The sequence below is a fragment of the Triplophysa rosa genome, linkage group LG9, assembly GCF_024868665.1.
Source record: "Triplophysa rosa linkage group LG9, Trosa_1v2, whole genome shotgun sequence".
Lineage (NCBI taxonomy): Eukaryota > Metazoa > Chordata > Actinopteri > Cypriniformes > Nemacheilidae > Triplophysa > Triplophysa rosa.
The window spans coordinates 21303999-21329938 of NC_079898.1; the positions used below are offsets into that span (position 1 = coordinate 21303999).

At 39.0% G+C, this 25940-nt stretch overlaps 1 protein-coding gene across 1 annotated transcript in view; it reads right to left on the reverse strand.

Annotated features, from left to right (window-relative positions):
* Positions 1–192: 192 nt before the first annotated feature.
* Positions 193–25940, reverse strand: part of syne2b (spectrin repeat containing, nuclear envelope 2b) — a 103608-nt gene continuing 77860 nt past the window's right edge. The window contains exons 103-130 of the mRNA XM_057341347.1: positions 25420–25602; positions 25171–25284; positions 22640–22794; positions 22361–22508; positions 21950–22044; positions 21585–21816; positions 20667–20861; positions 19050–19175; positions 18386–18541; positions 17141–17299; positions 16537–16703; positions 10597–10759; positions 10116–10303; positions 9817–9967; positions 9460–9642; positions 9121–9258; positions 8825–9019; positions 8376–8643; positions 5237–5305; positions 4652–4779; positions 4416–4536; positions 4133–4332; positions 3709–3909; positions 3080–3208; positions 2801–2992; positions 2639–2686; positions 2322–2371; positions 193–639 (exon numbers count right to left, since the gene is read on the reverse strand). Coding sequence (XP_057197330.1) covers positions 429–639; positions 2322–2371; positions 2639–2686; positions 2801–2992; positions 3080–3208; positions 3709–3909; positions 4133–4332; positions 4416–4536; positions 4652–4779; positions 5237–5305; positions 8376–8643; positions 8825–9019; positions 9121–9258; positions 9460–9642; positions 9817–9967; positions 10116–10303; positions 10597–10759; positions 16537–16703; positions 17141–17299; positions 18386–18541; positions 19050–19175; positions 20667–20861; positions 21585–21816; positions 21950–22044; positions 22361–22508; positions 22640–22794; positions 25171–25284; positions 25420–25602 — 4365 coding nt within the window. The 3' untranslated portion in view covers positions 193–428. The remainder of the gene's footprint in view (positions 640–2321; positions 2372–2638; positions 2687–2800; positions 2993–3079; positions 3209–3708; positions 3910–4132; positions 4333–4415; positions 4537–4651; positions 4780–5236; positions 5306–8375; positions 8644–8824; positions 9020–9120; positions 9259–9459; positions 9643–9816; positions 9968–10115; positions 10304–10596; positions 10760–16536; positions 16704–17140; positions 17300–18385; positions 18542–19049; positions 19176–20666; positions 20862–21584; positions 21817–21949; positions 22045–22360; positions 22509–22639; positions 22795–25170; positions 25285–25419; positions 25603–25940) is intronic.

Consider the following 25940-nt stretch of genomic DNA (forward strand, 5'->3'; position numbering starts at 1 on the left):
GTGTGACCAAGACCAAATATCTCTTAATGGCTGATGGGGTCTCTTCTGATATACTACAGTTTCAGTGCACCTTTGCTGAGGCTTTCTTGGCCCTTGTATTTTCCCAATTCTTAAATAATTTATATATATNCCATCTTATTCCCCTTCTCATCCCCTGCTTTCATCAGATAGATATATTATATATATATATATATATATATACATATACATATTTCAAACACAGAGGTTCTTGAGGAGAGGTTTCATGTACATATAGCTTTATAGCAACCCCTCTCTGTAAGCAACAGACCTTAGACAATTGCACGGTCCTGACTGTTGCAGTAAAAGTTATATGTCTCTCATGGATACAGGACATATATCCAAGAAGTGACCAGGAAACATACATTTCCTGCCTCCAATTCTACAATCAAGGGTACAAGGGTTTATTCTCATGTGGGTGGGGGTCCGTTGGTATAGAGGAGCATGGGGTAAAATGATCGGGCGAAGTTGTTGGAGAGAGTACAGCTGTAGTCGTCTTCTGAGAGAGGAACCAGACAGGCCACAACCAGCAGGAGAAGAAAAATAATGTGAAGTGGTAGAGCAGCTCGCAACACACGATACAGAAACGGCCTTCCGGGGGATGAATCTGACTTATCACGCCTACAGAAAGAAGAGAGACATGCTGTACTTCATCTACAACTAATATCCCTTTATAAACATCAGACATGAAGATTTTACGAACTACAAGAATATAAAATATATTTGTAATTGTTTTATATTCATAATTTTACATCAGTATTTTATAATGTGGAACCAAATGAATTTTATGATAATAGTTTTAATAGAAACTGTTTGGAATACAGTGTTGGGAACGATTGACCATGTTTCATTTACTGCATGCTGATGAATATCGCTGCTGTCCTTCGGAAACATCGTATCTCCATATTCCGTATTTTTTTGCCTTAAATAACTATTTTTAGTAACCCTTTATGTTTGTCACTGGGTTTTGCAAATATCTAACCAATAAAATGTATTAAAAAGCACTTGTCAACTTTGACAAAACAGTGTTTAATCATTTAAAAAGTACAGTGTTTTTTCCATTTCATGAAAAATAGTGAATTTGGACATCCGAGGTTTCAGAAGGACAGCAACGATATACAACATAATTACATGTTAAAATACATTTGTATTATATTGTAACATTATTCTGGTGATTTATCTGTTTTTTTTTTAGCAGAGTGTCTTCACTACATTCTAAGCATAATATCAAACGTTTTACTGCACTACATTTCATAAATAAATGTTACATTTTTTTGGTGCTTTTTACACTTAAGTACATAAAAAAGTAGGCTAGTAGGCCTACTCAAGTAAAAATTTTGCTTAAAAATACCTGAGTCGAAGTAAGAATGTTCTAGATTTAATGTATTAAAGTATTAAAGGTTGAAAAAACTTTGATCGGTAGAGCACTGCTTTGCGAAAAGTCATGGGTTCGAATCCCAACAAACACATGCGGATAAATACAGTATATACTGTAGATGAAATGCACTAAAACATTAAAGTCCCTTTGGATGAAAGCATCTGCCAAATGCAATTCACACAATTATGTGAGACAGAAGGTATATTCCATTTATTTCATAATATCTTTTGTTAAGTGGTTGATGTCCTCAGTGCAACATATTTTGTTGACCTAAGGACAACATTTTTATAAATAAAACCTAAACACACAACAAACCCCAACCCTAACCATAAGATACTCCTAAAATCAGAGGGAAATGATAAGTGAAAAACAATGGTCTAGAAGCATCTAATCCTGGTTGTAAGATTAAAATTAAAATAAACTGTAAATTTATTTCTGAATTCGGATTGGTTGATTTAAATGTTGTCCCAGGGTCAACATGATGTTGCCCTAAGGACATCAACCACTTGGCAAAATCAGGATAGCCTATTATGAAATGTGACTCTGTCTATAAAATCACAGGATAAAGTCTATATGAGATAATAGCATCAAAGTTACGCCATTCACTGATATTTCAATTGTTGACATGCTAGTCAATATTAAAGATATAAAGGTTATATTTTCACAGAATGTTCTTTACACTATGTAGGATAATTTTATGTAGACTACAAAGATGACTTAAGCTGGGTATCATTAAAATGTGAATTGTTAACCTGTTAACCATCGCACATGTAGAATCTTTTAAGCAAATGTGTGTGAAAGTGAAGTGTTAAGAGTACTCCAAGACATCAATTTAAGTGAGGTCACGCAGGGTCACGAAAACACGCCACTGAATACAGATGCATGCTCACACACTCACGCAAATAAAAAAACTATTACTGCTTACTTTACACTCATGGGAGATCCCCGTGTAACAGCTTCATCCCTTGCGCTATCCTGTAGAGAAAGAGAGAGAGAAATGAGTCTGTGTTTCTCAGAGGTCTCTTAATCTAATAACCGTCCATGTAGCGTACTCAAATCAGACGAGCTGTGGTTGAAATCAAACCCACAATCTGCAGGAGCAACATAAAAGAGTACATTTACAGTTCTGCATGAAGGGCATTATTAAGTTTACTTAGTTCATATTGTATAATCTACATAATCCAATTTCTTCAGAGGCGGGCACAAAGGTAAATGCGTTTAATGGAAGAAGTGGTTCTGTACCTGATGTTGTGTTGACACTGTCCCTCGCATATCAGAAACCGATGAATCCTGCAAAACAACAGCAAAAATGTCATACGTGTGTGTTTGTGTGTGTGGAGGGAGTCAACCGCAGCCTAATCTGCAAACAAAGCGGGTATGTATCTGTTTGAAACTAAACCATACCAGTCTGGTCTGCAGCGTCTGCAGGTCATGTGCGATCTGTCTGATCAACAGCCGTAGTTTGTTGCTGATGACGTGAACCTTCTCTTTGGCCTCCAGCGTGTCTTCTCCCTGGTCCTGTAGCAAGATCTGAGAGGAGATCTCCTGCAGCGAGCAGACCTCCTTCTCACGAGACAGTAAGTCCTGCTGAACAGCCTACGTGCAGAAAACACGGTTCTCAATAGGACTTCCCGGTAGTCTGGTCAGGGGTTTCACAAATGTTTAACAGATGCCCGTACTTACCTTGAGTGTGTCCTGATGCTCTCGGAGGATGCTGAGGTCTGTGTTTTGGTCGTGGATGTTGACCATGTAACGCTGGCTCTCGGCTTTAGCTAACCACAGAAGCAGAGAATGAAGAGTCTCGTGGAACTCCTGAGAGAAAACACAACGTAAAGGCTGAATGACACTGTGTACGTGTGCGACTTAACAGAATTGTTTTTGAAAACAACTAAAGTGTAAAACAGGGGCTAGGGAACCTTTAAAGTTGAGAAATTTTTTAAAGGACCCCCATCAAGCAAGTCTATGGACTGCGGACCCCCCAGTTTGAGCACCTCATGTTTGTCTAAAACATTTCTATGCATTTCTTTGGTACAGCTTGTACCAAAGATAAGAAACAAACAATCAATCAACCACAATTCTCTTTTTTTTGTGGCCAACCAACGACTCGGAGCATTCTGTAAGAGTATCCAGAGATAAAATATTGTACAGCCGTGTGAAAGTGCACAGAAATGTGTGTTTGCTTGCTTAAACCATCCAGTGATGATGTCTAAAAACAAACCTCTCGTGATACCTTGCGGTTTTATCTTTCCATCAAACTCATTGTCATTTGCGTTCAAACACTTTTTCAAATACGTCACAGTTGTTTTCCTCACCTGACACTCCATTAGCGCTTGATGCAGTCTACGTTCCCAGCTGTCCAGCGCCGCACATGCCTGTGCCCATTTCTGATTGACTGACTGGAGATTCTCACGCAGTTCCTGTAGTTCTGTGCTATCTCCGTGCTGGAAGCCCCGCCCACTTAGATTAACACCAATCATCACGGATTTGTAGCTGTTAAACGTTTTCTGCATTTCCTAATGAGAAAAAACAATCAGTTACACAGTGAGTCTTAATCATTTTTTTGTAAATTTGTCCAAAGCCGTTGTCATGTTGCTTGGCAACTGTAAACAGCCTATAATTAGACTAAAGTCAACCTTTACCCACGTTAAAAAGCAAATAATGAAAAGCATTAACTTTGATAATAATTCATTCTACTTTGTCCCAGTTTCTACGGCTCCTGAATGTCTCTCTCAGTACCTTGAGTTTGTGGATATTGCTCTCAATGTCTCTGATGGTGGTTTTCGGCTCTAGCGTTTGAAGTTTCTCTAGCTCAGGCATCACAGCGTGCAGCCATGTCGTGGCACCGCAGAGGTCAGACTTCAGTTTGTGCCAGTGCTGAAGGTCCTGCGGCACATCGCACGACTGCACCTGTAGGAGTTCCCATCGCTCGATGACCCCTAAAGTCACCAGAGGGCAAAGGTCAGCCATCTTTGAAACTCAATTTAGTGAGGGTGCACGTGATGCAAACAATATGTGTTACCTGTCCTATCTGCTGCAGAGCTGGCTGTAAGTCCATGATCCTCCAGTTCTTCTTCATCCAGAATAAGTTTTACTCGCTTGATACTGTCTATGTTACCAGCACACTCAGACATGAGTTTATCCTGCAGAAACATTGATATGAATCAAGACATCTGTGTGCATGTGTGCAACTTACTTGGCCAATAAGAATTCTGATTCTGAGTGTGTAGTGTTGTGTATGTGTATGTGTGTACTCACATAGGCCTCTGGGTAGTACTGTGAGCTGTTGTCGGCAGGTGAAGAAGTCACCTTGTGCATCATGTCTCTGTTCCCTCCTTTTCTGTCTGGCATGTCTGGAGAGTGCCATGTCTCCATTGACCTTCCGCCTGAGAAAAAGAGAGAAAGAGAGAGAGATGTAACCATGGAATATGACGGCAAGCAGCCGTGCAGGAAGTCGGTGGTCACAGATGCAGACCCTGCCACACAATAAAAATGCCAAGGTGCAGATGATCACAAACCACACATAAATAAACATTCATGTGAACCTGTATGCATCGCATTGTACATGCAGTCGTGCTGCAACACATGCAAAAAACAAATCCTGCAAGCATAAAACATCAAAAGCCACCAAGAATGTGCTGTGGACAGCTGCTTGAAACAGATCAGTAAATACATGTAAAATGTAAATGAACTGGTTTTGGTGGGAGTAAAGAATGTAGGCCACTAGGGTGTGCGCTTGGCTTGGGTTAATGATGTAGGTAGTGTAATATATGCTGAAACATCAGAAACACATATGCATTTTGAAGGCACAGTGTTAAAAGCATGCAGCAGGCTGATTCCTACCGGTCACAGCCCTCAGAGCTTTAGCTGTATCTTTAGCAAATGATTCAGAACACACAGTGACTTCTACATCTGCAACAGAAAAGGGGAAGACAGAGAGATCTAGATACATTCTGAAAGAGCAGTAGATAACAGACAGAAATATAAGATCTAGATGCACTCTAACAGAGCAGCAGATAACAAAGGTCCAGACTAACAGAGTAGGAAATAAGAGCTCTAGATAGACTAACAGAGCAGCAGAAAACAGGCCGAGATTTAGATACTGTAACAAAGCAAAATATATCAGTGATCTAGATACTCTGGAATAACAGCAGATAACAGACAAAGATCTAGATGCACTATAAAAAAAACAGTTGTCTAGATACAGAGCATCAGATAACAGAGATCTACATACAGTAAAATCTAACAAAGCAGCTGATAACAGATCTAGACATGATCTAACAAAGCTGGAAATATTAGATCCAGAACAGTAGATAACAGATCTAGACACACTCTAACAGAGCAACAGATAACAGATCTAGACATGATCTAAGAGAGATGGAAATATTAGATCCAGAGCAGCAGATAACAGATCTAGACACACTCTAACAGAGCAACAGATAACAGATCTAGACATGATCTAAGAGAGATGGAAATATTAGATCCAGAGCAGCAGATAACAGATCTAGACACACTCTAACAGAGCAACAGATAACAGATCTAGACATGATCTAAGAGAGATGGAAATATTAGATCCAGAGCAGCAGATAACAGATCTAGACACACTCTAACAGAGCAACAGATAACAGATCTAGACATGATCTAAGAGAGATGGAAATATTAGATCCAGAGCAGCAGATAACAGATCTAGACACACTCTAACAGAGCAACAGATAACAGATCTAGACATGATCTAAGAGAGATGGAAATATTAGATCCAGAGCAGCAGATAACAGATCTAGACACACTCTAACAGAGCAACAGATAACAGATCTAGACATGATCTAAGAGAGATGGAAATATTAGATCCAGAGCAGCAGATAACAGATCTAGACACACTCTAACAGAGCAACAGATAACAGATCTAGACATGATCTAAGAGAGATGGAAATATTAGATCCAGAGCAGCAGATAACAGATCTAGACACACTCTAACAGAGCAACAGATAACAGATCTAGACATGATCTAAGAGAGATGGAAATATTAGATCCAGAGCAGCAGATAACAGATCTAGACACACTCTAACAGAGCAACAGATAACAGATCTAGACATGATCTAAGAGAGATGGAAATATTAGATCCAGAGCAGCAGATAACAGATCTAGACACACTCTAACAGAGCAACAGATAACAGATCTAGACATGATCTAAGAGAGATGGAAATATTAGATCCAGAGCAGCAGATAACAGATCTAGACACACTCTAACAGAGCAACAGATAACAGATCTAGACATGATCTAAGAGAGATGGAAATATTAGATCCAGAACAGCAGATAACAGATCTAGACATGATCTAAGAGAGATGGAAATATTAGATCCAGAGCAGCAGATAACAGATCTAGACACACTCGAACAAAGCAGGACATACCAGATCCAAATACGTTCTAACAGAGCAGGATATTACAGATCCAGATACGCTCTAACAGAGCAGAAGATAACAGATCTAGACACTCTCTAACAGAGCAGGACATAACAGATCCAAATACGCTCTAAGGATGTGTTCATATTTGTAGTTCGGTTCTTGGTCCGGACCAAAAAAGAAATACCAAAAGATACCGAACCTAACAGCTTAAGTATAAAGTCGCAACGTGATTGGACAGATTTTATGGTTTACATTTTAATATAAATATATATATTTATGCTGGGTTATACACGCTCAGTGTATGCCTGCGCATATTATGGTATTTTTAGCAAGCCGGTAACTCGTGAAGACCTCATGAAGTGTTTAAAGCAGTCAAAACGGCGCCAAGAATTCCTCTGTTATACGCGCAAACACAGATCTAATAAACACTGCTTTTATATTACGAAATCACTTGATTTTCGGGTCGTATCTTGTTATCACTTCCTGTTTTTGGTTCTGTTAGATGCCTTTGGTCCATGTTGCATTCATATTTCAAAGGAACCACGCCAGAGTTTGTTTAAGAGCGGACCGAGACCCATCTTTTCAGCAGTCTCGGTTCGCTTGTTTGGTGCGCACCAGGGTTCGGGTGGCAGCGTTCACACTTCCAGAAATAAACCGCACTATCAGAGCAATCGCACCAGAGTTTATTTTAATCTAACCAAACACGTCATATGTGAACACACCCTAACAGAGCAGGACATTACAGATCCAGATACACTCTAACAGAGCAGCAGATAACAGATCTAGACACTCTCTAACCGTGGGAAATAACGTCCCGATACTCTCTAACAGAGCAGCAGATAACAGATCTAGACACACTCTAACAGAGCAGGAAATAACAGATCCAAATACGCTTTAACAAAGCAGCAGATTGAAGATCCAAATACGCTTTAACAGAGCAGCAGATAACAGACAGAGATGTACAGACTGCATAGTCAAACAAAGCAGCAGTTAACCAATCTAGATACGATCTAACAGAGCAGGAGATAACAGGGATCTAGATACACTCTAAATATAAGAGATAATAGTGATCTACAGTAGATACAGAGCATCAGATTACAAATATCTAGATACTGTCCACTCTAACAGAGCAGCAGATAACACACAGAGATGTACAGAGTGTATAGTCTAACAAAGCAGCAAGTAACAGATCTGGATACGCTCTAACAGAGCAAGAAATAAAACAGAGATCTAGATACACTCGAACTACTCTAACACTCACTCTAGCAGAAAATAACAGTGATTTACAGTAGATACAGAGCATCAGACAAAAAAGATCAAGATACTAGATACTGTACACTCTCTAGATCTAGATAGATCTTGATAAACCCTTAAATAGCAGTAGATAACAGAGACCTTGATACAGTTTGACAGAGCAGCAGATAACAAAAAGAGATGTAGATGCAGATTAGCGAGACAGAGATCCAGATTTACTTTATAAGATTACACATCTCTGTCACTCTGTCAAAGTAACAGGAGAAGGATTCGAGTCAAATGCTCTAGGTGGGACTGCATCAACTTCACGATATTGTTTTCATACCTGATAGAGCGCTGTAGTACGTCAACTCTTCATCATCTTCTGGAGATGAAGATCCCCCCACATCAACGGTGTGGTCCCACTCCAGAGGGATGGAATCCACACTGACAGGAGTTTCACGACCAGAGCGCTCCAGAACGGGTGGTATGAGGACGTTGGAGCCCATATCAGCCTCGTCTTCCTCCAGTTCCCTCTCCCACAGCCCGCTCAACTCGGCCGAGTCCTCAGGATCCGTGTCTCTGTCTGAGAAATCCCTGTCCTCGTCCAGAAGCTAAGAAAGATGAGAGAAGGGAGTCAAGTTATGTTGGAATTCCAGAGAAAAATGTCTTCGCTGCACTTATAGTGATTAGTTTTAAACTCAAAACTGTAAAGACGTGATGTGAAAATTTGAAACTGCACAAAGTTATTCAAAACAATGCATATGAATATTTGCAATGATTCTCCAAACTGACCGGCCGTCTGTTGATCAAACGATGGTGGAATCGTGCGACTCTTCCAAACACTTCCTGACAGTATGAGTGCAGCTCCTCTAGTTCGTCTTCAATGAGTACAGCGTCCAGTGGAGCGCTCTTCTGGATCAGATTCTCTCCAAACACGATCAGAGCATCGATCTTATTGGTATTTAGAGTGATCTCCTGCTGAAATGCCTGTAGTAATGAAGTAAAAAGTCTCTTTAATCTTCATTCCGACTGACCCACGACACAAACATTGATATGAAAATCTTCAGGTGAGATCAAAATGTACTGACGTTTAATTGCCGCATTTTTTCGTGGATGTCGCTCTCTGAAAAATGCTCCACATTGGTGAGCTGAAGGTCCATCTCAGTCAGCCAGACCAGAATGCCTTCCCTCGTCCCTTCAAAGTCTTCACGCTGAGATGTGAAGTGCTACGCGGAGAAAAGAAGTTTAGATGCATGAACTTATTCCTTATTATTATTATCATCAACATCATTTTCGAACCTAAAAAACAAAAAGATATTTAGTATGTAGGCAGAGTTTATATTTTGACTAAAAACAAACAAAATGAAAAACATAATTCAGTCAAGTGTGTCTTAATGGTGTAATATACACTTTGACTGCAGTCTGACCTTTAACCTGCGGAGCACCGCATATACTCTCTTCTGTAGCGTGTCCCATCGCTGGTTTCCCTCGTGTACCATCAACTTTAGCTTACTGGCACCGTCGGTTCGATTCTCTCGTGCCAAACGTCTGTATTGTTTATTTACAAGCTCCAGCTGTGTGAGACGCTCATGAACCTGACGCTGGAATGCCTGCGAGCATGTTACAAAAAAGTTTGTTAAATCGATTATGTCAGGCTACTCCTAAACAAAAATGAATTCTTATTTTTATTAAATACATTTGCAAATATAAACCACAGCATTAAACATGTTATGTTTCATCACGATTACATTTTAAATATAGCTGAACATCATCAGCACACTGACCTCAAACTTCTTAAGTTCTTCTTTAGCGCAGGTGTAGAGTACTTCTTTGGTGGCTGGGTTGGCCGCCGTACGTTCTGCTGCGTTAAGCCACTCCTCAAAGCGTGTGTAGTCATCCAGAAACTTGCACCACAGGCGCCATGTCTCCTCAATCCTACAGGGGGTGCCATACAGGGGTCAAAACAAATCATTGTGTGAGCTTGTTCTATTTCAATAACATTTAATGAGTCTCAAAGTGGGACACCTTTGTGTTTGTATGTTTACATGTAAATATTTGCCAGAATGTGTGTGTTTGTATTGACCTCATTCTTCTTTCCATGGACATGGCACATATGTTTCTCCAGCGGCGGTCAAGGCTGAGCGTGGTCTGCTGAATGGAGTCGTTCTCCCCGTCGCTGCCACAAGCATCTGCATCATGCAGCAAAACATCGCAGAGGGTCAACACAGACGTCACTCCCTCTGTGTGCTGTTCAATGTCCCTCTGCAAGTCCTGGTTAAAAACAAACAACATCACCCTCAAACCTAACAAAATAATCAGCTAACCTAGAAATCCTGTGTCAATGATAAATCAGCCTCATAATTCATTATGAAAATAAGCAGACAAAAAAAAAATGCTACAGGCAGCTACATGTTGCCATGATGCTTATTGTGTCTCCATATTATGCTAAGATAGTAGAATCTATTTAATATTTTAACATTTTTTTTAGCATGAAACACGTTATAGACATGACCTCTGAGCTTAGATATTTCTATATAAACCAGTGGATTAAGGATGATGATTACCTGATGTTCTGTGAGTTTCCGTTGTATCTCATCACTGTGACACATGTTGTAAATGATGGGTTTTGCCAGCTCACCCTCAACACGGAAAAGCCAGGATCGGAGATTACTCATGTTCTTATCAAGCTGCTGGACTGTTACTAAAGTCTCCTTCAGCTTCCTCACCCTGAAATACAAGCAATAATCAATAAATCTATTTCTTCCTCAGTCAGTTATTTAGTAAAGCTACTGCCATAAAGGTATATATGACCCTCTGCGACTGAAAACACATCTCTTCCGTCAGCACCTGACCGATCAGTTCTAACTTCTATCTCTTTTCTACCTCTTTCTATATATATATATATATATATATAAAACTTAGCTCTGTATACTGTATGCTTTGTGAGACCAGTTTTATTGCACTTATGCTTTTTTTTGTCCTTATGTTGTTCCAATTGCTTCCATTGTTAACCCCAGTAGAAAGTCGCTTTGGATAAATGCGTCTGCTAAATGACTAAATGTAAATATATAAATAAGACATTTTTATTCTATATTTAATAACAACAATAATAATTTACACTTTCTCATCCTGACACTTTATTTATATTTTTTCATTTTAGAATTATAGCAAACCCATCAAAACCATAAAATAACACAACTGTAACTGGGAATAATATTCTAAATTTAAGAATCCAACATAAATGAACTGTATGTTATATTTTACCATCTTCAAAGTTGGCACCCTTTGCCAACTTTTCAAAATCACACACTTGGCATTTTATCATCCAGCTTCTTAAGGTCTCATCCTTAAGTTTTGATATATTGTTTTTTAATAAAAGTAAGTTTAATAAGTTCTTTAAATAATTTCTATCCATGCTGGACTCTTACTGGATGATTTATTCACTGTTTGGTCCAAGTAATCAATTTCAAAAATAAATATTTTTTTAATTAAAATTTAGTTTTCTAAGGAAAGAAAGTAATATGTCGGCATCATTATATTTTTGTATAAAAAAGCCAAAAGATGTTTAAGATCATAAGAAACATTTTTGTCCAGTGATACTAATCATGTACCACAGTCACTTTCACTTTTCACTAAATGCAGTGACCCAAATCAGGTCCGCCTGCTGCGCTCCATACACTGTTCAGCAACCAGAATAACTGAGCGTGCAAATGGTGCACATCACACTACTCTAAGAGTGACGTCATATGACTAAGAGGATGGTGGCATTCCTCCGTAGTCATGTGACCATTCCAATGGAGGACCGACCAAAACAAACCGGAGTGGTGATGTGGAAGAAGTGACATCATACACAATCGGCAGCATGTGATCAAACACAAGCTCTTTTTAGATGATCAAATACACAATATGAATGGAAACACAATTAAAATAAAACAACAGAGAATATTCTTTCAAATATGGTGCATAAACTGTAGCAGGCAATGAAGGATAATGTTACTAATAAAGAGATATGAGAATATATAATCATGAATCTTTCTATGGATTAACACATCGTGCAAGATTCTTCATGCACCCTGCATGCTTTTAAAGCCTGAACTGTTTTGGTGCATTTCTGGTTAGAGCAGTGAGAGCATGCACCATTTGTTTCCGTTCATCCTGCACGTCCTCCATAGAAACGTGTGTTTCCATGCAAAGCATTATTTTATTAGTCATGCAATTGAGGCTTGTATTAGTGTTATTCCATGAACACTCGTAGCTGCTTTCTGTACACACACACACTGACAAAAGCATCCCCCCTCTCTCTCTCATACACACACCCACACATGCTTACACGACATCCCGGTGTGTGTGCGATTAGGAAACACTTACTCACAGACCGGTGAGGCAACTCCATGACTCTCTCGTGTTAGCGTTAGCATGTCTGAACGGCTGATCACACACACTCCTCACAGACTCACAGCTACTGTATACATTACACCATTCCTGGTCTTCCCTCTCTTATTATTCAAGCTCACTCGCTCTCCCTCCCTCTCTGTCTCTCCCCCTCCCTCCCTCCCTCCCTCTCTGTGTGTGTATGACCAAGAGAAGACTTAAGTATACGTATGCATGCAATAGGGTCTCGTGGTATCATCTTATGTTACATACTGTATCCAGTGGTGGAAATGGACGGAATTCAGTGGGGGGACACTAGTTGAGGAAACATTTGATATATTTAAATCCCTATATTTAAGTATACAATTCGCATAGTGATTAGAGCCTATGACATGAATACAAGATGAAAATCCTCAAAATTTTGAACTCGAACGTTTGCCTTGAAATTCACTCCCCAGTTTTTGGGGGTCCATGGACTCCACACTCTTAAAATGGATGTGTTAATTTTAACACATTGTTTGTGTTATCCTAATAACACAGAGATGTGTTCAGTTAACGACAACACACAAAATGTTTTTGAGTGCATTTCCACCCATGAGGGTTCTTGTACATTTCGCTTTTGGTTGGTTAAACCCAATGAAACAAAAAATGTACTGTATTTGTTGTGTTTTTGGCACTGTAAACCACATCGCTCCACTTCCTAACGCTGACTGGTCAACATTCTCTACTTCACCCTTCAGGAGCGACTATATTCAAAATATAGCACCGCCTTTTCTAAATTTTTGTTTGATTATAAGCGTACATTGTGATCTTGTACTGTAATGTGCATGACCAGCTGCACAATAAACAGGCAAGTCATGTTCTTCTGAAACTAATTGTCCAAACAAGACTCAAAAACACATGGGAGTGAAGGATGGATGATGGGAGAGCACATTACACTATGTGTACTGATACTGTGTAAATCCAAATAAAGCAATCTACGTGTGTTGAAGTCCTCTGTGGTCTGAGATTATGTTCCATGGGCTAATTTTATTAAATCCAACCCTAACCTGAGCAGATTATCAATCCCAATGCAGAGCCTGTGCAGTCTCTCCGGTCAACAACAACGTGTGGGAGAACTTTAGGAATCATTGGAAACAAGAAACAAACTAACCCAATATCTCAATAGGAATATACAAACAGTCAATGGAAACCACTAAATAACAAAGAATTAAAAGTCACACATCTTCTCACTAGATAGATGTAAAAATATACCAGTATAGCAGAATTTGTAATAATTGATGGTACAGTTCACCCAAAAATAAAGATATTTGGAAAGACATTTGGAAGAATGTTTATAACCAAACAGTTCTTGGCCACCATTGACAATCATAGTAGGGAAAATTACAATGGTAGTCAAAAGTGCAGCAGAACTGTTTGATTTCCTACATTCTTCAAAATATCTTCTTTTGTGTTCAACAGAACAAAGAAATTTACAAAGCAATTTTTCCTACTATGGTGGCCAAGAACTGTTTGGTAACAAGCATTCGTTCCAATATCTTACTCTGTGTTCATCAGAACAAAGAAATTTAGGGTCAACTTGAGGGTCAGCAAATGAAGACAGAATTTTCATTTTTGGGTGAACTGATCTTTTAAGTCCGCAAACAATCAAATTTAAAGGAGCTAAATAAAAGGGGAACCACATTGGGGTGGGCCTCACGTAGAGCTGCTTGTTGCTTTCAATCCTAAAGAAGAGGGGGGTTCACGGGGGCTGGAAGATTTAGAGCGCACTTTACCCGTCTAATGGGTTTCATGTAATTTCTCCATATTCACGGTTTATCTGTATTCTCCTGCGCTTCACTCAAAGTGATCTCTATTCGGGATGATAGTCACGGGCGAATAAAGATTATGTCAAATCTTGTTATTCCATCTACAGGTGTCTAAATCTCAGAGTGGAACGGTAACAACCAATTTGCCTTGACAATCAACGGAAAACAAATTTCCTCATCCAATCACGTGTGGGACCCTCACACACAAACACACAGTAGTGTAAAATGGGTCCTAAAAAAGGGAGTGTTTTATCAAACTTTGTTATGTGAGAAACTTGGTAATGATGTTTTACACTTTTGATGTTGGAGTGTGTGTGTTCAGCGGGGGTGTTTTCAACATAACATCTGCCCCATTGTCCAACAACATTGGGCAGAGTTTTGTAAGATGCCAAAGGTTCAAGAATATAAAGGTTGCTGTCACTCAGCCAATGGCAGGAGAGCTTTCTGCTGATTGGCTGAGAGACACAATAAGTGTAGACAGCAGACTTATGGGATGGCGAGTGGACACAAAGGCCCATGCTAGCAGACAGCAGCTGCTGTGTGTGGGTGCAGATGCCGGGGTGACCTCTGTTGTGATTTTAAGTGACAAAAGAGTCGGAAGAGTCTGTGTCAACTTCTGTAATCCTTCTTAGAGATTTGTCTCCATCACACATGAGCCGAATCTACAGATAAATTGCGCAGGCGCACACATACAAATATATTCACTTGTAAAGCATTTAAATGATTTGAACAGACAGACACTCAAAGATGTTGAAAATAATCTCTGATCACTCCATAGAGATACAGATAAGCGAGGCTAGCTGAGACATGCACAGGCATGCTGGAGTCAAAGCTGTGAACTTTGACCTCAGACACAGTGAAAACAAATGACTTCAACAGATTTATCAGCACAGACATATTCTTTCTCTCTCACACACCTTTGTTTTGATACATTGTGGGGACTTTCCAAAGACATAATGACTTTTATATTGTACAAAATGTATATTTTATATGTTTATATATTTGCACTCAACACAAGTCCACAGCTGTCAAATCCAGCAAACTGTAGATCTATGCATTTACAGCTGCAGAGACCATTCAAATTTATTTTCAGTTTTTCTGAATTTACTTTTTATAGGTATGTGTTTAGGTAGAATTATCATTTTTGTTTGATTCTGTGACATACCAACAATATTTCTCGCAAATTTCAAGCAAAAATATTGTTTCTATTTGCATTTATTTACAGAAAATTAAAAACTGGAGAAACAGGTCAAAATAACTGAATGCTCTGTATTTTTTCAGACCTCAAATACTGCAAAGAAAACAAGTTCATATTCACTTTTAAGCAATAAAACGGTAATATTTGAACATGTATTTAGGAAAAGTTCATGTAATTCTTAATGTGATAACCTTGATTTTTATCACAGTTTTCATGTGTCTTGTCATGCTGTCAGTCTTTCACATTGCTGTTGGATGACTTCATGTCAACCCTGAGGTTTGATTTTGTTGAAATCCAACAGACACTGAACTGGAATGGCCACAATACATCTAAGAATGCTTATTAAACAAAAATTTGGAATGGGCTCTTTATCTTTTTCCCGCGGCTTTACTGTACATTGGTTATATTCCGTAGTGTGGAGTCTCAAGGGCTGATGGGATTGTTGACGGGTGTAAAGCTTCAGCTCAAGGTGAGGCCAGACGTGACAGTCTCGTGCCTGTTTACCTACTGATCCACAAAGCTACTTTTAGTGTTTCCTTGCACTTGCGAAACTCTACATCGTGGCATCAGTGGCACAAAGCTACTGGCGTTTTAATCCTCTCTAAAATCTAAGGAATCCGCTGTGAACTACAATAAAAATAGTTGCATCAAGCCATGATTTTGTCAGCCCACCTGTTTGCAAAACAAACTAAATATGCTACAGTATATACCATAGGAAGTTACAGCCACCATCAGTCTAATAAGAGAGCTGTCAATCAAATGAAGATCAGGATAAAACAACCACTCCTCCCCGCCTCCCTCAGCACACGCTCCACAGTGACTGTCCATCTGTATTGACGTAATGCACATCCACATCTATGTGCTATGTGCACATCCACATCTACGTCACTTTGGTTCTCCTTGACTGTCTCTCTCAAATATACAGTACAAACAAACTCAAATCAGTGAAATCAGTTTTTTTATGTGGCAATAAATGCATTTCCCAGCTCCACTGCTATTTGTACTGCTGTGTGATTCAGGATTGACATGTAACAGATCAAAGTTTCCTTTCATTTCCTTCTCACAACACAAATCAGTCCGTGTCACATGACCAAAGTCACACGCTTGAGAAACACAGTAATTCTTACCTGGCCTCTATATGATCAAACAGATGCTTCCAGCGGTCATTAATGTCCTTGATCTTTTCGTTAATTTCTGTCTCTTTGGTTTTGTTGCTAGCGGTGATGAGTTGTTCTCCAAGCTGTTTCAGATGCGTCTTATTCTCACTAAAGAGGTTGATCTCTTCCATGCAGTCCTGCAGTGTGGAAAAGTAATAGAGATTAATATCTTTATAGTGTATTTAGAACTCTTCACATAGACATTCACAAAGAGCAAATTCCAGTCCAATCCTATTATGCAGTACAACTAAAACATTTAAACCTCATATGCCTCTAGTTTAAAGATTAAGAACTAAGCAATTTCTATGATACTAACAGAATTGAACAAATTATTAGGCAAAAAAATATATCATAAAAATGCACACGTTTCAGTTAAACACAGTTCTTGATGTTGGTTGGTTTGCTTATAGACACTCTAAAGCAACTAAAGACAGACGTTAACAACCAAGTGAATGTGTAATAATGTCCATTAAAGATTAACAAAACAGCCTGAACTGAATGCTGGAACATGTGTACATTATATCTGAGGTTGGTTTATGTTTATTAGGGTTGAGTGATTGGTGATTCATTTCACCTTCTTGAGTTTTTCTACCATCTCCTCGATGCTGAGCTCGGCACTGTGTGCCACCTTGTTTTCCATCTGTGTCAGCCATTCGCACAGCTCACGGTTCTTCTCATTGAAAATGATCCAGGCATTGAGCCGGTCAGCAATCTCCTGCTTACGCATAGACACCTACACAGAGAGAAAGATAATACATAAGAGATATGACAGCAAAAACATGTAAAATTTCATATTTACACAGCAAGGACTAATATGAATCTTTATCTACAGATTTATTAAGGGCTAAAACACACATTATTAAACTAAACCCATCAACTTTTAATGGCCATATTAAAAATGTTTTTGTGATTTTCCTCTAAAAGTAGTGTTCTTTTGGAATCAGGGGGGTGGGTTAATCTACAGTAATCATAATCACAAAGTCTATAATATGTCTAAAAAGTGGCAATAATGTTGCAAATCTATAACTTTTAATTCTGTCCAAAACTTTTACCAAACATTCACATCATTAGAAAGTTTTAAAACCCAAACAGCTGACACATGTGGACGCCTTGGTTACCAGGCAACTCCCCCCCACACATACACACTTCGGCGTGTGACAGACACACACTGAGAGTAATTTCCAAAACAAAGAGCTATAGAACTCTGCTTCCATTCATCCCTCTGCTTCGTTCTACCATCTGTTCTCTCATTCCAGTGTTAAAGACCCCAAAACTCACACCAGACCCCTAAAACATGACCCCAGCAGACTACAGCTGACTGATTCGGCTTGATGAGTGACACACACACTCAGAAAGTAAATCAATACAACAGCCACCAAAGCCACATGCTACTTCAAGAAACTTAAAACAAAGACAGAACTGAATCAATGAGCACTGATGAAAAAAACATCAAAGAAACCTTCACACCCGCTTCTTGAGTAATAACAACACTGTGAACACACTCTGTATTTAACATAGCTGACATGCCTGTATTTGTGTGTGTTACACGTTTGTGTGATAGTTACACAAAACTGTCTCAAGAAGTCTCAAAAACCTTCTTTTGAGGCATAAATAAAGGTTTAAATGAATTATTTTCTAAACTTAAAATAGATTTGATATATTTAGTATGCCGTAATCATAATCTTTCTCTTTAGTATGTATATACACTTGTAAATGTCAAAGACAGAATTAGGTTTACTATTTAATAAACATAGTCTTTCTTTTTACATAAAGAATTCCTCAAACTACACACACAGACTTTCAGAGATAACAATCTTACTTTGATGCAGAGATCCTCCCACTGGCAGTGTAGATGTTCCACTTGCTCCTGCAGGAGGAGAGCATCATCGGTCAGGATGTACTGGGACAGGTCCGTCTTCATGGTGCTGAGCTCGGACAAACTGACGACCCAATCCTCCAAACAATCCTGAACCTCCTGCATAACATAACACAGCACCGTCACACACACACACACACGCACGCACACACACACACTTGAACACCACTGAATCACCCTCTCTCTCTCTCTCTCTCTTTGGCCCAGCAAGATTAAAGCCCACAGGACACAGGGGGAGGGGAAGAGAGAGAGAGCACGAGAGAAGGATCAGAGCTGTATAAGCCTATACCACCACACAGGATGTTAAATCCAAATGTGTCATGTAACACAAACAGTGGATGTTGTGTTTGCTTGCAGTTTTTTTCCCTTTAACCTTGCAATAGCTATTTGTTAAATTATGTACAGGCTGGTCAACTGGTCAATATTGCAATATTGAAAAATAAACAAAATAAAACATGAAACTTGCACAGCTATGTATGAAATTCCCCTGTAGGTTAGGATATTTGTTCCTTTTTTCATGTTATGAAAAAAAAGTAAGATGTAAGAGGTCATACATTTTTTGACCTGAGGAGGAACCAACGCAGCTCACCTGTGTAAGTGATCATACCTTTAGAAGGACATGCTCTTCCTCCATCTCCTTCTGCTGATCTGGGATCGACTGCTTCAGTCTGGATCTCAACTCCTCCAGGCGCTGAGCCTGATCGGCTAGTCCGGTCTCACAGGTCTCCCACTTCTGCAAAAAAAGGATTTGCAATAAAATTATTCCCTCGGTTGCTATAATGCTCTGACATACTCTGGATGCAATATCTTATATTATAGCCTCTTTATTCAGGTTGGTTCTGGGACTTTTTTTATTGGTCAGGGAGAAAAACAAAGATAAAACAGAGCATTAATGGCCACAAGAAGACAGATCCGTAAGCACACGACACCTGCACATATGCAATAACACAAACATACACACAAACATCAGTGACAATGATTTCCTTAGTTTTAAAGCGGCTATCCATCATGAACACATTAGGATTACTTCAAATTACATTTACACTGCAACTATAGTTAAAGGGCCAGTTCAGTCAAAAATTCTGTCATCATTTACTCATCCTCGAGTTGTTACAAATCTGCATAAATGTTGTTGTTCTAATGAACACATAGAAAGATATTTGAAAGAATGCTTGTGACCAAACAGTTCATGGCCACGATTGACTAGGAAAAATGACAATGGTCAAAAGTCTCCCAGAACTGTCTGCTTTCCCACATTCTTCAAAATATCTTCTTTTGTGTTCGACAGAACAAAGAAATTTACCTACCATGGTAATCAATGGTGGCCGAGAACTGTTTGCTTACAAGTATTCTTTCAAATATATTTTTATTTGTTTATCAGAGCAAAGAATTTCATACAGATTTGGAACAACTTGAGGGTAAGTAAATGAAGATTTTTTATTTTGGTGGGAACTGTTCCTTTAACTATGGTGTGTGGTTGAAAACCAGGCGGATGACTAGACGGACATGCAGAGATATAGAAAGAAAGGCAGAAATATATATACAGAAAAATATTTTTAAAATAATATAAAATAATACAAGCAGATATTGCAGAGTAATCAAAAAATGTAAAATGCACTTTTTTGCCCAAGAACACTGTATGTGTGTTAGTGCGTACAAAGGTCTGATGTGGATTAGTCCAGCTGTTTAACCGGAATCAGAGGGAATGTAGGTCAAACTCTGTACTCATTCCTGAACTAAACCTCCATAATGAAATGTCCTATTCTACACACACATCAAACATTTGTATTGTCCTACAACAATCTATAGTGGGCAGATAATACAGTATAACCTACTATTTCCATCCAAAGGAACATCTATAATCAGACTGTGATGACTTTTTCATCATTTGTGAATGATGATTTTTAGATATCATTTAATATAGACTGCACTACATTAAATCTGACTGTACAAGAAAAAAAGATACTATATTTCCTGTTTTTCTATGATTGCGTTTCTAGCCCTGTGTCTGTAAAACCAGTTTTAAAATGTGATCGCACTCCTCACATTGCTTTATTGATTTCCCATGTCACCTCTGACCTTCCACATCCGGAAGAGCATAGTTTCATTATCTCACGAGTCTAGCCTGTTAACACAACTGCTGGTCTATAGAAATAAACAATAACAGCTAAACAGAACGCAGGTGAGCAAGTCAATAAAAAGGTAACATTTCAAACCCAATTACCTTGATGATGTCAGACGTGAGCGTCTTTCTCTTTCCTAGCATGCACTGGCATTGCTCCCAGTCCTCTTGAAGGGTGGCCAGGTCTGTCTGCAGCTGTGTCTGTGTTTGCATGTCACTCACAGAGAACAGCTGCCTGCCCACCTCCATCACACACAGATAGGCAGACACTGACCTTTGAAACAACAGCTCAGTACGCTGAACAGAGGTGGAGAGTAAAATAAATACAAAATAAATTTTAAATTTTGGCAGCGGTTACTTAATGCAACAATAAATAGTAATACTGAATAATAATAATGTTCAATCAAATTGTTGATCAATAATGGCACAACATTAATTGATTCATTGTAATAATAATAATATTGTTTATTTATTAACCTGTTTATTTGTGTGTTTTGTATTGTGCCCTTGTGTAAAGCTGCTTTGCAATAAACTGTGAAAAGTGCTGTACAAATAAACGTGAATTTAATTTAATTAAACTAATACACATTTATTGGGGTTTAAAAACCACACAGAGAAAAAAAGCAACAGAGACAGCATATGCTTAAAAATGGCAACAAAAAAGTTTCCCTCTGTTAAATCACATTGATTAAAAAAATTAAAAGTTAACAAATAAAAAAGTTAAATTCTTGATATGGGTGTGAAAAAACAGTTTCCTGTATCTTGAATAAATATAAATGTCAGAGATTGAAAAAAAATCCACAAAAATGTCCCACAGACCTAAACACCATATAAGGGTTAACCATGGACATTTTACTTCAAAAGGTTTATTTGGAGAATTTAAAATAAGAAAACTTACATCAAAATAAAATAAATTCCAAATTCCAATATATTTATTTCCATAATCATGAGTCAAATGGAAGCAAATCTTAATCATGCAAAATACAGTGTACAGAAAGATTGTCTTTGAACATTGCTCACCTTCAGATCATCTAAAGAGAGTCGCAGCTGCAGAACACTACAGTGGGTGGGACCAGCGGGTGACAGAAGTGTGTGCGTGAGTGTGAGGAGCCTACGGAGTTTCTGCAGTGTGTGTGTGTAAAGGCGCCATTGCTGTATCAGCCCCTCCACAAGAGCGCGCCGTTGAGCTGCTCTCTGCACCACCCCCTGCCAGTGTTCTCTCAACTGGGACAGTTTTAACAGAAAGTCACTCCTGAGGGAACACACAGGGCGTTCACTATAAATCTAATTTATGCCAAAGATATAATCTTTTTCAAAGATACTCTTTAAAACCAGCGATATGATACATTATGTCATGAGCAGAGTTGCATGCTGGGAAACATTACCTGTCTTCCACCTCCCCCTTGTGCAACAGAAGGAGAGATTCACTGATTACGGTGTGAAGTATCTGATGGCCTAAAGACAACTCAGCCTGAAAACACTAGAAAAGATTAAATGTGAGATTTAATACATGGTTGAATCTATGATTCACATGTGGAGTGCTTGTGTGTGTCCTGGCTTGACCTACATCATATGGATAAAAATAGCCTGACGTTTGTCCTTCTAAATCCTTGTCATTCAAATGCCTATGTGTGTGTGCACACGTACAGTACATACCAGCACGTCATACAAAATAATTTTTAAATCAACTATACATTTTATTTGACATTTTCTTTCAAACATATTGTACACTCTTGTACACACACTTTATTGCATCTCTAATGGGTGCGTTTAGGCTCCGTGTGTGACTGTTGTACCTGGTGTGTGCGTTGTTGTTCTCTTAGTCCAGGGTAAGTTGATGAGATTTCTACAGCCAAACTGTCTTCCATTTGCTGTAGGAAAACCAGCCAGCTCTCACATTTCTGCTCGAAGCTCTGTTGCCGCAGACTGGCTGCCTGTAACTCACTACACACACATGCACACATGAACCGATTATAAATGCACAGTACTTTGTATGTGTATGTGCTTATATTGTACCATCTAAATAAGGTGTTTTTCACTTTTGAAGAACTAAAAAAGAGGATTGGGACAATCACCTGCATCTCTCCTGAGCGTGTGCAGAGGCCTGTGTCCACATCCTGTTCAGGTTCTGCAGTCTGTGAGTCACAGAGTCACCGAGCGTCAGTCTGTAGCTCAGCGTGTTCAGCAGATCCAGATCAGGAGAGATAGAACTGAGCTCCATCAGACCCGACTGGAAACACAAACAAAATAAAGTCCATGTCAGTTCCTCCAAAATGTTTATTCATTTGGTATTCATACATACAGCAAACTCTCGGAGGGTTTAGCATGGTTGTGTACATGACATATAAATGTATTTGGTCTGGGCGGAATCGATCTGCTACGCTGCTGCGGCGGAGCAAGTACATACTGTAGACTTGCTACTGCCAATACATCCACAACATGCTGCTGTGTGCATGTAAGGAATGCTGCTGCTGCACATATAACATATATGAATAACCTCCGTAACATATAAGATCACCTTGTAGCAGTCTGATCTATGCAAGTGGAGCTGGGGAAGGAGGAGGGTTACTGAAGTGCGCTGCACTGCTACGAAAATCACTAGCCACGATTTAAACGTTGAGCAACAAGCTCATTGGCTGCTGATACAGAAGGAACCAATCAGCTGTGCCGTGTGGTAAAGTTATTATGTCAGAATGGGTTAGACTATAAGACTGCGCCATCTAGAGTTTCATGCCAGAACTTTCTCTGTCATGTATGTGTTTAGGTAAAATTATTATTTTTGTTTTATTTTGTGAACTACTAACGATATTTCTACCAAACTTCAACTAAAAAGATTATTTTTATTAGCATTTATTTACAGAAAATGAAAACTGAAGAAACAGGTCAAAATAACAGAAAAGGTGCTCTGTTTTTTTAGACCTCAAATACTGCAAAGAAAACAAGTTCATATTCGCTTTTAGGCAACACAATAGTAACGTTTGTACATGTATTTAGGGAAAGTTAAAATATTATCACAGTTTTCCTGTGTCTTGTCATGCTGTCAGTCTTTCACATTGCTGTTGGATTACTTTATGTCCCTCCTGAGGTTTAATTTTGTAGATTTATTTTCTGTGTCTGTATATGCATGATCTATTCCAGGAATATGGACCAAAGTATTGATGACTCATCTTGCACTGATCATTTCTGTCAGATGGTTCATTGTTCAATATTAGATATACACTCACCTAAAGGATTATTAGGAACACCATACTAATACGGTGTTTGACCCCCTTTCGCCTTCAGAACTGCCTTAATTCTACGTGGCATTGATTCAACAAGGTGCTGAAAGCATTCTTTAGAAATGTTGGCCCATATTGATAGGATAGCATCTTGCAGTTGATGGAGATTTGTGGGATGCACATCCAGGGCACGAAGCTCCCGTTCCACCACATCCCAAAGATGTTCTATCGGGTTGAGATCTGGTGACTGTGGGGGCCATTCTAGTACAGTGAACTCATTGTCATGTTCAAGAAACCAATTTGAAATGATTCGAGCTTTGTGACATGGTGCATTATCCTGCTGGAAGTAGCCATTAGAGGATGGGTACATGGTGGTCATAAAGGGATGGACATGGTCAGAAACAATGCTCAGGTAGGCCGTGGCATTTAAACGATGCCCAATTGGCACTAAGGGGCCTAAAGTGTGCCAAGAAAACATCCCCCACACCATTACACCACCACCACCAGCCTGCACAGTGGTAACAAGGCATGATGGATCCATGTTCTCATTCTGTTTACGCCAAATTCTGACTCTACCATTTGAATGTCTCAACAGAAATCGAGACTCATCAGACCAGGCAACATTTTTCCAGTCTTCAACTGTCCAATTTTGGTGAGCTCGTGCAAATTGTAGCCTCTTTTTCCTATTTGTAGTGGAGATGAGTGGTACCCGGTGGGGTCTTCTGCTGTTGTAGCCCATCTGCCTCAAGGTTGTGCGTGTTGTGGCTTCACAAATGCTTTGCTGCATACCTCGGTTGTAACGAGTGGTTATTTCAGTCAAAGTTGCTCTTCTATCAGCTTGAATCAGTCGGCCCATTCTCCTCTGACCTCTAGCATCAACAAGGCATTTTCGCCCACAGGACTGCCGCATACTGGATGTTTTTCCCTTTTCACACCATTCTTTGTAAACCCTAGAAATGGTTGTGCGTGAAAATCCCAGTAACTGAGCAGATTGTGAAATACTCAGACCGGCCCGTCTGGCACCAACAACCATGCCACGCTCAAAATTGCTTAAATCACCTTTCTTTCCCATTCTGACATTCAGTTTGGAGTTCAGGAGATTGTCTTGACCAGGACCACACCCCTAAATGCATTGAAGCAACTGCTATGTGATTGGTTGATTAGATAATTGCATTAATGAGAAATTGAACAGGTGTTCCTAATAATCCTTTAGGTGAGTGTATATGTTCATATTTGTTATAATTAAAGCTTTTTGGATATTAAAAAATTTGATAGGCCTATATCTTGCCCAAATTTCTTTTTTTTTCAAATCCTCTTTCAAACTCTTGTGGTCTTTAACATATCTTTAGCTTGACATGGTGCATTTTGCACGTGAATGTATTTATCACCTCAGAAATGTCTGTGTGCTGGCCGTCCGTCCTTTGGTTACTTTCCCACTGTTGTAACTGTGTTTCAAGGGACTGAAGTAATCTTTTGAACTCCTGAAACTGTTCAAGATCCTCCTGAACAGACACATTCAACTATATTAAAACAATAGTTTGTATTACTCATCCTAATGTCATTTCAACAAGTATATGCTGATATTTTTTCTATGATTTTAACGCTGCCACAAAGATGTGAGTTAATATGAGTCTCACCTGCATGTGTTGAATTCTTCCTGCTAGAGTTTGGTTTAATTGCAGGTAACCGCGGGTTAACAAGCGGCACTCTGACCTGATGAAAACAGCATCTTCAACATCCATCTGTTCTATCAGATCTTTAGATGCTTCAAGCATTTGTTCCACATCAACCTGCAGAGTCTCCGTACTTTTCTGTAACACCTAAGGAGATGAAATACAATATATTTTCCATGTACAGTTATTAATTTAGCTTTTATTCAAATTTCTTACAAATGAGGGAGCATTTAACAACAATAAATTATACAATAATAAATAATAATAAAGAAATAAGTATTAAAGGAACACTCCACTTTTTTTGGAAATAGACTCATTCTCCAACTCCCCCAGAGTTAATAAGTTGAGTTTTACCTTTTGGAATCTATTCAACCGATCTCCGGGTCTGGCGATAGCACTTTTAGCATAGCTTAGCATAGATAATTGAATCCAATTGGACCAGTAGCATCGCGTTCAAAAATGACCAAAGAGTTTCGATATTTTTC